The sequence below is a fragment of the Phyllostomus hastatus genome, unplaced genomic scaffold (genome assembly GCF_019186645.2).
Source record: "Phyllostomus hastatus isolate PE091 unplaced genomic scaffold, TTU_PhHast_1.1 phas_contig_40, whole genome shotgun sequence".
Lineage (NCBI taxonomy): Eukaryota > Metazoa > Chordata > Mammalia > Chiroptera > Phyllostomidae > Phyllostomus > Phyllostomus hastatus.
In genome coordinates, this window is record NW_025333872.1 from 65346516 (window position 1) to 65359527 (window position 13012).

Genomic DNA, 13012 nt, shown 5'->3' on the forward strand with positions numbered 1-13012 from the left:
AAAACAGTTTCTGACCTTGGGAAAATCCCATTTCCTCATGTTTCAAATAAGAGTTGGACTAAGTGCTGTCTAGACTCCTTTGTAGTTCTAATACTTTATATGCATATCTGATGCCTGACAGATACTTCTTGAAGATAATGACTCATGTGTTGGCCAGTGTGGATGGAATAAGCTTGGAAAAACAGAAATCAGTCTTCGGGCCATTAAATCAAGATTAAGTAAGATTCCTTTCCCCACTCTCACATTTTAGCCATGACCTAGGGAGCTGGAATGGCAATTATATATATGAATTTTATGCTTAAATGAAAAAAAGATTTATCTTGTTTTCTTAAAATTTAAGAAACTGTCTACATATAATTATCAGAAATTGGGTGTATCAATTGCCAAGCTGCCAATGCTGTGTGGATGGTTGACAATTAGTATACATAAAAACTATGTTTAGAATACTTTTTAATAATTTGGTCACCAACAAAAGAAACACAACCAACATCATTTGTGTTTCAAATAATTGCATTCAGAAGGTTCTCATTTGAGTAGCTCTATTTTAAATGAAAAACCAATTCTTTTGCCTGATGCTATAGAAAGTTTTCTTTTTTTGTAAGAGACAAGGACTGTAAGATTAAGTCAGAAAACAATAGTAGGCTATTCAAATAATAACGTTGAAAGCGATCTATATCGGTGAAATTATGACTTACATTTTTTTGGTGTGTACTTTATATAGTGCCATACATGATATATATGATTTTTTAAAGTATGTTTTTTGAGAGTTAATTTGAGTTACAAACACAAATTTACTCTGTATTTTCTTAAAACTACTACAAGTAGCAATAAAAGAAATTGTCCCTTATAATTATTTATTTTAAACAATAGTGTGTTATGTAGCACTGGTACTTAAATTTTTAAAAGTGTACACCTTATTAAAAAATGTGCAAAGAGCTGTAGCAAACCCTGTGAATAGCATTCCTTCATTCACCTGTCCACCAAACATTCACTGTGCGCTACCAAGTGCTAGACGCTGCCTTAGCCATTGGAGATGGGGGGGAGGGGGGTACCCAATAAAGTGACTTCTGTTCTCATGAGGCTAAAATTCTAAAGGGTTAGAAAGACGATAAGCAAGTAAGGAAATTAGTATGTGATCTAACAAATACGAAGCAGAAAATAACAGTAAGTTCTAAGGGACAAAGGGTGATAGGAAATGTCATACTGAATTTGTCAAAACAGCAACTCTGGTGAGTGCCAATGGAGCAGATGCCCAAATGAAGTGTTTATAAACAAATGAATGAGTTTATAAAAACCCCTGAGGAAAGACAGTTCTAGGCAGTGAGGACAAAACCCCCAATGTCTAAAACATTCTAATAAGTAGAACATGAGTTTGAAAAACCTAGGCTTTTTCAAAAATATTGGAGGCTCTCCTGTAGCTTAAGTTCCCTCTTTTCTACTGAGCCTCTTTGACTACTCAAATCCTAGTGACCTGCTGCTCCCGGAACAGAAGAATTTAACTTGTCATTTAACACAACTACATGCTGCTCTGTTTTGTTTCAGGGCAGGGTGAGTCTGATATCCTCACCTGTAAACTTAAGAACATGGATCATACGTCATGCTATCTCAGACACCAACTCCCCATCTCCAACCTGCATGCACTGGTGTTGATCATGCTGGAATCTTAATAAAGTTATCTGATTACCCAAAGGCTGTGTATACAAAATTATTTGCAAATTAAAGTTTTTAATGGGAAATGTTTCCTTGTTAGGATACTCTGGGTATGGAATGGAATCACTATTAGGATTTCATATGTTCATTTGCAACTGTACCCACTCACTCCTACATATGTAAAAACTTACTTACAAAGAGGAAAAGATAACAAATAAGGAGATATATTAAAAGGCTTTATTCACAATAGAGAAATTTTACAAATATAGTCTTTAAAAATTACATGTCAATCTATTATGTTTCCCATACCATTAAAGATTTATAGAAAGTTGGAAATGACAGAATGGGCTTATGCACAAATCAGAAACAATCATTGTAAAGAATGGGTAATACAGATGGAGGAGTTATGACAACCATCGAGTCCTATACATTGCCATAGAACTTATATGCGTAATATTAATTGCACAAAGTATACCAAAAACACATGTAGAAAGAGAAAACTAAGTGCTGTTTGAATTATTCAACTTTTAGGTGAAATTGCTGAAAATGAGTGAAAGACAGCATCTACTAAGGACTTCAGTTGTTTAAAATAACACAAAATATAACTTTAATTAAATTACATCACCATAATATTATTTTTTTATCTTGTTTACATATTTGATATTTGGGACTTCTGTGAAAAAATCCAAGTTCTAGAACTGAAAAAACCTTTATTCTTGCCATGAGCAGAACAAAATGCAGTATGATCCTTTCGCCCATTTATACCCGGACACATCATAGTGCAGCACGTACATAAACCTGGTATTAAAATCCTATCTGCTGCAGCAATACGTATCAAATTTGTGCTCTTTCAAATCAAATTTAAGAGCAGAGAAATGAACTTAAATTGGTTAGTCCAAGCACATTTATATAAAAATTATAATCTAAATATATATGGCCCATTTTGGCAATAATCTTTTACATTTTGCTTTAAGTCTTGGGAAGAAAGAACTCTCACTATCCATTCATTTCATAAGGGGAGCTGAGGATATGAGTGGAAGATATTCTAGGCCTCAAAACACATTAGCATGGCAATAATGATGTATTAATGGATATTTCTCATTTACTAATTTTATTAATTTATCCTTTGACATATATTTTGTATAGCAATGTACAATACAAGAGCAGGTCACACATGGTGTTCCTTTCAGACAAAGGAAATCTTTTGAAACACTTTTAAAAGCTGAAATAGCTAAAACAATTAAGTAGGTAGAGATCTCAGAAAATAAATGTCTTAAAAATAGTAAGTTGAACTGGATGAAATTGCTGAAATTGGATAGTTTTTAAACTTTTACTGCAGCAATTTCATATGCTTCAGCTTAGTCCGTGGGGTTGCACTCATCTATTTGACTGCTGTAGGTTGAATACGCAGGTGGTTAAAGTCTTTGTACCTCCGAATATACACCATCAAATTAGCCCTTTCAAGGGAAAAAATATATATAATGATCCAACATAAGAAAGCACAAGGTATCACCAAATCTATCAAATCTATTCTTGGGAAAACCAATCATACTTCAAAACAATGCTTTGGAGAGCCTTATAATTATTTTGATCTGCTATAGGAGTGCGAGCAACTGAGAACATCCATTCCTGTGTATTCCTTCTGAACTGAGATATCTATGTTGAATTTAACCAGACAAAAGAGACTATAATTTTTATTTGATCTAAAAGTTTATTAGATTTCCTCAATTAATCATGAATAGATACATTGGCAAAACTTCTTTCAGAATTAAATCCTGCTTTCGTAAACTGAAATGAAATAATGTTACATTAGAGGAAGGGCCCTCTGAAAAATCTGATCCATATGTAATGCTTTCTTCAAGGAAAAAAATTAACAATGAAATGCAAATTAAAAACCATGTGAAATATTCACCCGCTCTCTAGCGAAATCCAATTCTTCATGTATTTAGTAAAAAGTGAAAGCTAACACACTGAGAGTGATACTATTTCCCTTTACAAAAGATAATTCAGTAAGAGCAGAAATTTGTAAAACTTGAAAGCTCACTTTGCTGTGTGATGGTGAATGGAAGAAATTAACCAGCACATGATCCAGAAACAACATAAGGCATTTAAAGTAAAGTTTGAGAACTAATTCACAAATTAGTAAACACTAATATAATTCACCAACAAAAATACACTGTAGTCAGTATGAGATGATCCTTTTGGGATGATTTTATTTTGAATTAAAATTAAGTGAAGTATTTTAGAAGACATTCTATCAAATAATGATAGACCCGCATAAGGAGGCTGTCACAGTCATAAGATCTGTCTCTGGTGGATAGACAAACCATATTAACATGGAATTGAAAAGAAAAAAGCTTTTTTAATATTAATTTATTATGGCTTTTTGCAACATGGCAAAACATTACAGCTTAAAGCAGACATCATCTCCTCATGGAGGAGGATAAAGTTTTGCAGTCAAATCAAAATTGTAATTAAGAGGTCGCTGGTATACCATTCTGTTCAGTTTAATAAAAATGATGCCATACCTTCATGAACTCCAGAGATAATAGATTACATAAAATAAAAAAATCTGTGATCTACTGGCTGAATAATAAAGGATATGATAAGGAATTGGAGTCCATCTAAGCCTATGATAATAAACATAAAAAGACTGCAAAACAATTTTAGAGCTCAGAATAATCATAGACCTAGTAATAAAAATTCATCATATGCCTGAATACCAGAAAAGGAAGTATTAAGGTATGCAGTGACAGGAATGGAGCAGAGTAAAATGTAAAATGTCTTTTTATTTTTCGTTGACTTCAACTTCTTTTTTATTTGTACGGAGTATAGGGAGAAGATGTGCCTCGGTATTGAAGATCCAATGTTCCAGTGGAAGTAGATCGTCATCAGAAAATATTAAGTATAAATATCTGGAGAGAGAAACATGAGTATATGAGGCAGTAAATCCAGAAAGATACAGCAAAACCACATCAATGTCTCCATTCATCTGATGGGGAACCATGGACAACAGTCAAGTACAGCAAAGCCCTGGGGAAACACACTTATTAATGCAGAGTGCAGAAGTTGCTCTGTGCTTTGCTCCTAGTGGATGAGCAGTCTACCTCAAGTTATCAGACTTGCACAGTGACTGAAAGCAAACACATAATCATTGCCACACGTGGAGAATGGCAATTCGGAGGCAGGCATACTTGAGAGTGTTCAAAGGTGTTCAAGATAAAGGCATCTCCTGGCTGGCATAGCTCAGTGGATTGAGCTCAGGCTGCGAACCAAAGTGTCGCAGGTTTGATTCCCAGTCAGGGTACATGCCTGGGTTGCAGGCCATGACCCCCAGCAACTGCACATTGATGTTTCTCCCTCTCTCCGCCCCCCTCCTTCCCTTCCCTCTCTAAAAATAAATAAAATCTTAAAAAAAAAGAGATAAAGACATCTACGAAGATCTGTCCAGCTCCCTCAGCCGCATACTTTTAGAATAATTTTACTTACTTTAGTGTCTCTGCTAAGAAGAAACTCTGCTGCACGTCATCGTAACTGTCATGTTTGAGGTAAACATCCCTGAGGCCTGAATAGCCTCCGCTCACCCTGCAGTGATTTTCCAGGGCCTAAATACAAAGAAGAGGGGAAAACGGTCACAAGTCAGTCAACTGAATGTGATTAATTTTTGTTATTAGACTGTCGGGTTCAAATAAAATAAGGATCCAGATTGAATTGATAGGTTGTAACAGTTTTAGGTGGAAATTAAAAAACCTATAAAATGTGAATGCAAATGAAGTATGAAAACTTAAAGGAAATATCGATAAAATATCTTTTCACCTAATTGGATACACTTCTACATTGAGTTTTGCAATAATTTTTCAGTAATTTTTACCATCTCCTCCTATAACCTAGAACAGGGTTCATCAAACTATTCACCCCAGGCTAAATCCCACTTGCTATTTTGGTAAAGTGTTACGGGCTCACAGCCATACTCATTGGTTTACATGTTGTCTGTGGCTGTTTCTCTGCTACAATGACAGTTGAGCAGCTGTGCATGGCCCCCAAACCTAATTCTTTTCAGCCCTCAAAGAAAACACTTGCTGACCCCTGGCCTAGGAAGATTACTCATGTCGAACGGGGTTATAAACCACTGGTACAGAAAGTGTGCTGGACCAAAACCAGCTGCTACTATAATCAGAACGTCTCATTGCTTAAAAATCGATGGTGGGACACTAATTAGTGATATGGGTGACAGAGATATAAGAAAATGGAAAGCAGTGAGACAAATGTGACTGGTATTTATTTCTAAAATAGGTTTTCCTTTTCTTTAGTCTGGGATGGAAGGAGATGGGATGAATCCACTGGTGAGTATCTACAGAGAAAGGATCCTACATTCCTGCAGTTGTCTTAGCATAGCAAGTATTTGGAGAAAGAGATGGGTTGGGTAGTGTGGGGATAAATATTTAGGTGACAACCTAAAATAACTTGCCTTCTACATTGTCTGCTGCCACTAAGTTGACTGCTTTTTGCTTTTGAAATGACATTGGCTGCTTTGCTAGTTACCAGACCTAGTCGTCCATGAAAAAGTTATTTCCTACTCACCACATCCTATTAATCCTATTAACTATATGGTCACATAAAAATTCTCATCCAAAATCTGGTTCTAATTCATAGAGTGTGGACCAAAAAAACTTTGAGACTACAAAACCTAATATTTATGGTAAAATAAAGAAAATATAGAAAACATTAACAAGATAAAGTTATCCTTAGGTTCTCCTGTCATTTTAAATTTTTCAGTTTACTCTTATGAATCATAACCCCGCCCCTTTTTATGTGCATAATTATATTCTCCCATTTAGCCCAACTACTGGAAAGATGGAGGACACAGACCTTGCCGTATTCGTTGAGAAAAACCTTTATTGGCTAGAAAAAAGTTCTGGAGGAAAACACGCCCCTAAGGATGCAGAGCCCAGACAGGAGAGAAGGGAATCCCGAGAGCAGGGACCAGGAGGAGTGCAGATAATGAGGACAATGATTGTGCACGCTAGGGCCAGAGGGCAGAAGGAACACAGCTCGGGGCCACAAGGTGAAGCATTTAATTACCAGGTTAAAGAAAATCTAACTGGCAGGCTACATGAATAAAGAAAATGTCTCATGATTTGGTACTTTTTAAAAGGCCTCAGGGAAAATAAGATCAACTTAAAAAAAAAAAAAAAGAGCTTTGATTATATTCTGGGTTGCAGACAATGAGCCAAGGGAGGGAAAGCTTACAGAAAAGAACTCTCAGGTCCAAATGTTTTTCTCCTTCCTTTCTTTTTTGATCCAAGTTCCTTTTGATAAAAAATCGAATACTAGACACACGGGAGTAGATTAAAAATTATTTGTAAAAAAAAGGAAAAGAAAAAATCGAGATTTAGAAGAAATGAGCAAGTTTATTATTACGGAACATAATGCGATCCTATTCCAGACATTTCCTAAAAAATAATTTAATTATGAATTTTTTTCTTGTTTTTTTTCTCTTGAAGTTCTTTGGAGATAACATAAGGAGAGTGCCAGGCCACTCTTGCTCCCATAGAAATTTCTATAAGCTCCTTCTTTTGTTATAGGAAAAGGGTTACTTTGGGGGGGTTGGCAATGCCTAAAGTTTTTCCTCTTCCGTTCATCCATTTGTTCTTTTCCTCCCCTAGTCCTAATGTGCTGAGCCATAGCAGTTCAGAACACAGCCTAGACTTGCTAACTCTGGCCTCAGCATTTTCCGGACCCAGGCAGTGTTGCTTGGTCAATGTGGGGTTGCCGTCCCAACACAACGAGATGAGGACACAGTCAGCATAGAACTGGGGCCTGTCAGAGGTCCAGAGAGGCCTAGCTTCTTTTGCTATCTTCGGGCTCTTGGTAAATTGGAAACAAAACAAAACAAGGAAAAATGCTAAAGATGCATTTTAAGTTTTCAAAAAATGAAAAACCTTCATGTCAAGTCAAAATTTTAAGACTTTAGGTAGGTAAAGCTGGGGATAAGCAGCTCTCCTGGGCCCCCAGCTCAGGCCCTTGTTTTACAGAATCTCAACAGTGGAAGGATGTACTTACAGCAGAGTCTGATCAGAGCACCATTTCACTACAGTCTGTGTTTGGGACTCAGCCTCTGGGCATGGAGCTTACCTGGATTTTAGTAAATGCTTACGTTACTTACTGTAAGTGACTATGTGTGACTGGGATGTGCTAATAGCGAAGGAAGGGATAGGAGGATATTTCCAGTGACTGGAGTTCTAAACAAAAGAGGACAAAACACCTGACTCCAAGTGACTGTATATTTTTGGGGTTGGGGGAGAAAGGTAAAAGAATAGTGGGCAGCATGAGTTAAATTATAAGTCAGAAAGCATCAGTGTGAGAACAGAAAAGCACTGTCTATCTACTGGGTTAGATAAAGAACTGACCAGTGAGGATTTCCAAAGTGGATCCTGGGGAACAGCACTAATGACAAGGCTAACTGGTTGAGTGTGTTCTGAGCACCCAGCTAAATGAACACATCAGAGTCTGAAAACAGGGGTCAGTTCTGGGGAGGAAGATGCAGGAACTGGGAAGACAAATCATTCTGAGAGTCAGAACATCCACATGGAAAAGGTTAACTTCAGGGCACTAGAGAAAAATGTCTGTGCAAATAAAGAAATGAACATCCCTACGTAAGCCTACAAGACTTATCTACAACTGTGGCCCAGTGGAGATGAGACAGGTTAGTAAGAAGCTAGGAAAATTCCTTGGCAAGTGGAATAGGAAAACTGAGACAAAGAGCTGAACAAACTGGCTGAGCAATTTACAGCCAGATACAAAAGGTCACCTCTCTAGAGATAACATCTAGGCCTCAGTTGTATTTCAGCTCCAGGCCCAGAAAAGCAGCAAAACCAGGTGGGCAACAACCAGATGCAATGACTAATGATCCCTGGCACTGACCAATCAGTGGAGACCATGACCCTAAAAGGACACACCTGGAAAACTGATCCAATTCTGCTGCAACCGTCCCCTAACATTCCCTAAGGCAAGACAGAGAAAAAAGCCTCAAGACAAAGGGCCCAGCCTGCCATCTCCCCACAGCCCCAGCCATTCCCATCTTCCCCCACAGGCACATGTCCGCTAAACTCTAGGGCAATAGGCAGCAGGCAGCTTGTCCCAGGAGAACCCCCTGAATCTGTCCCCAAGGCTCCCTTTTCTCTGACTTCCCAGTGAGCTAAGGCAGCCTGGCCTAAGCTCTCCTGTTGCTTCTTCTATGCTAGGCCCTTCCTTGTTTCACTGTCCCCAGCTTTAATAAGCACATCCTCATAGTCACCTGGACTTGTGTTGTGAAATCTTTCCTACACGAAGTCAAGAACCCACTCACTACAGCTGGCCCTAGGCAGACCCACCCAGGGCCAAGTCCCCATCCGGTAACAGAGACACTATATAATCTACACATAACTAAGCTATACTTGTAGCCATTATACAATCTGTATTTACATGCATACATGTGAATATATATATATAATTTATAGTATGAGTTTTATCAGAATATTAATTATACATGTTTAATTGGGAGGAATTCAATAACGTTATTCATGACATTATTGAGCAAAAGCAAAAGAACCATCCAGGTAGGTGTTTTTTTCTGGTAGGTCCGTTCCCAAGTGCCTGAACACCTGTGATTCATGGCTTGCTGGCAACCTGCGGAGGAGGTCTCCAGGGCTGTATGCTGGATTATATCCCTTCATATCTTGTTTGACACTGTTAAGAAATGTAGCTAAGACACAGAAAGCAGGTTCATCAAGCGTATCACTGAAAGAAGGCTGGGAAGGGAGGGACTGTCAGGAGGTGGGAAGATGGCTGACTAATCCTTTATAAACTGTGAGTATGAGTGTAAACAAGCAGGGGACAAAAGAGTTGTTTCCATTGCAGTTAATGTAGTTGTTCGCATCATTTGACCATAACGTTACGGTCGTCGATGTGAGCCAGGGGCTCTCTACATCTGCTGAAAGAACAAGTTGGGCCACAGGCTGTAGGAAACTGCACTCAGAAGAGAGGCTCTCAAGTCACATGCTCAGCCACAGCTGGAAGACCACAGCTGGAAACCATGTCTCGAGAAGGTGGAGGAAACAGATGAATGGGGGAAGAAGCCATCAGCAGAAGATGCTGTCTTCAGATAACTGAAACATATGAGAGAGAGGGGATTTGTTTTTTAGTTGCCCTAGAGCACAGGACACCAGAAATTCTGGTTTTAAAAGGAGTAACTTTCTAATGCTTTTGGCCACTAAAAATTAACATGAATTACATTAGTAGCACATTCGTTTTGGCTACAAAGTCTTTGAATTGATGAAGAACAGCCACCCAGAAAAGATATATGTAAAGGAGTCTTCTTTGAGTAGAATCTGGACTAGGTGATTTTAGAGGTCCCACGTGTTTTGGTTTCGGTTCTCCTACAAACAGAGCATGAGAGGAGGGTTGGATGTGGGAGATTTGGGGGGAAGGTGATATCAGGAAGTGGGGAGGGTGGAACAGGGAAGGGAGAAGGGCCAGGGAAGTAGGTTGAGCAGCTCACAGCCATGTGCAAGAGGGGCTCACTGCTGCTGGAAGCCCTCCAAGGAACTGTGCAGGACACATCACGGAATTATTCTTCAAGGGAAGCCTGGGATAGTTATCCATTCAACCCCCATATCTCACTGGCTGAGGGCTGCCCCCTGGGACCAGGAACTCTCCCACATTTCCCAGACCATCGATAGCTGCTGGGGAAGAAGCTCTGAGTCACAGCAGAGAAGCACAGGCACTGGAGATAATGTGGCCAGCACATGAGGGCATCGCCCACTGCAGCAGCAGCTGCAGCTGCAGCACAAACATCGGCTGGAGGGATGTGGCAAAGCAAGAGAAGTGTTGCCACACCTTCCAAGTCTGATTTTTGTGCTTCAGAAAAGGCATGAGCCCCCAGTACTTCTCCCTCTCCACTGCATCTCAGTCCCAGAGGTTTCTAGTTGCAAAAATGGGGGGATTCCTGTGCTGGGATGCAGTGAAACAATTTTACATCAGAGTCTACACTAAAAGTTGGGAACAGATAGAATTCCCACCTCATCGAATCAACCTTAATGCTTCACAAACAAACTCCCCTGAAGAACCAAGCAAATCAAAGCTTCCTGCCCATATGGTACAGGTGGCAAAGACAAGGCCCGTGGGCCGAATCCGGCCCTCCACCTTGTTTTATCCAGCCTGGCACCTTGTTTCTACTTGCTGGCAGTGCTGAGCTCCTTGCCCCTAGTTACAGAGTAGTTACATTTACACAGTTCTAAAATTGCATTCACCCCTTTGAAGGCAACTGTGAGGCTGATGTGGCCCCCGGTGAAAATGAGTTTGACACCCCTGCTATGGCAGTAGAGATTTACTTACTTTCTATTTTTGATCAATGCTGTCATACATGTTTCACATTTTAACATCTCTAAAATTGTCATGTCATATTTTAGTCGGTAGTGTTGCACTTCCTTAGTAATATATAAAATAATGGGGTTTCTTATCAATTATGGTGTTTTAGATTTGATGAAATACATTATTCTTACTATTTTTAATTGAAACTGGTATTTGCAAGGTGAGTACTGGCCTCAATTCCCTTGCTGGCCTACAGAAGACCAAAATAATTCCCTATCACCAGAACTTTGATGAACTGTAATTTTAATACATTTTTTCATAGAAAAAAATATTTAAAGAACTTGAAATTACTACTGACTACATGTAATTAGAAAACTTGGCAAAAAATAAAAAAAAGAGGCCTAAAGAATCTATTACTTAAAATGACTGATGACTGGTGATAATATGCACTAAATGAACAAGGCAATAAGTGAGATTCATTAACGGCTTCCTCAGATATTACATTTTACACAAAGGCAATATTCATCTCAGATTTCCTGAGAGATGTTACTCCTAATAGACTGCTTTTAAAGACAGCTAACTTTTCCAACAAAGAGTGCTAGAATATAAGAGAGTATAATTAAAGCGTTTGCTTGTTTTTATCCCCTGAATTTCCTCCTACTCCTTTCAGAGTAATAGCTCTTAAAATTAGACATTGTTTGGTGCACACCCTGGAGGGCGCCTCCACTGGCATCCAGGGCATGCTCCATCAGCTTCAGAAGATGATACACCACATTCGGCAGGAAGAGACTCAAGAGGTGACAAACAATTAAAAGAGCATACTTACAGATATTCACAGAAACCTGAGACTAGTGAGGAATGTTCTTGCAGAAAGTAGTTTTTCTATAGGTTCTTTTAAAAACTAAGTAGCTAATTTAACCTAAGTAAAAGCATATACTGTATTATCATTTCAGTGGCCAAAGACTAAAAGAAAAATAAAATACATAGTTGTTTCTTAAAACCAACAACAGGCAGGGGTGACTACCCCCAAGTTGCCTACAACCCTTTGTGGAATTAAGTGGTCATTGCTTCTACAGTTGTGGGAACTTAATTTTATAATATGCAATTCTAGATATCTCCTTCAATATCAAAGTGTGTGTGTGTGTGTGTGTGTGTGTGTAGTTATATTAAGCAAAGCTGAAGCCACAGACACAGGATGGCTTAGCTGACAACACTCAGTCTTGAATGAAAAAAAAATTCTGGTCAAAGCTTTAAAAATTATAGAAAAGCTGGCATGCTAAATTTATAGGTACTACTGAACATTTTTTTCCTGAGACATTTATCTACAAGGAACATAAGCAAATTAGAACGTTACCTCTACAGCTTCCCAGGCCCATTTCCTGTACTTTGGATCATGAGTCAGTCGCCACATGTACATGTAAGTCTCAACAACCTCTGGCCGTAGGATGTAGTATTTCTCATTCTGCCTTGTAGCAATGGCTTCAACACCACCATCGAATCTGAAGGCTTCTGGTCCCAGTTTCACATCTAAAGAATAAGCAACGGTTGACACAGGTTATTGTCCTGGGCAATGCTCAGTGTCTACAACTTAGCGAAGAAAGTGCCCCTCAGCATTCAAGAATGATGCCAAATCATTTTAAAGAATAGTTATAAACATCAGATAGTAAATAATATTCAATATGCTTTAAAATTTAGTCATCTAAAAGAGGGCATTTGAGAAAATGGTAATGATTCTTCATTTTCTTTCATTTAATCACCATTTACTGAGTACCCACTGGGTAGGTGCAAGGCACCACCAAATACCTTACAAGCTAGCTAGAAAATCGGTCATTCTAAATTTTAAGGCATTACATCATGAAAGGCTATTTCATGTTTGTGCTTCAAACCCTATTTTAAAAGGAGGGTGCCAGACTGAAAATCTATTTCATGGAGACACTGGGAAGATTAATAATGGTTTATACACAAATACACTAAGCTTCTTTTGTACTGGGACAGAAACTCTCACCCAATA

The 13012-nt window shown here is 38.6% G+C and overlaps 1 protein-coding gene across 1 annotated transcript in view; it reads right to left on the reverse strand.

Moving 5' to 3' along the window:
- Window positions 1–1873: 1873 nt before the first annotated feature.
- MAN1A1 (mannosidase alpha class 1A member 1) overlaps window positions 1874–13012 on the reverse strand; it is a 150749-nt gene continuing 139610 nt past the window's right edge. The window contains exons 11-13 of the mRNA XM_045843140.1: window positions 12356–12528; window positions 5140–5255; window positions 1874–4565 (exon numbers count right to left, since the gene is read on the reverse strand). Coding sequence (XP_045699096.1) covers window positions 4439–4565; window positions 5140–5255; window positions 12356–12528 — 416 coding nt within the window. The 3' untranslated portion in view covers window positions 1874–4438. The remainder of the gene's footprint in view (window positions 4566–5139; window positions 5256–12355; window positions 12529–13012) is intronic.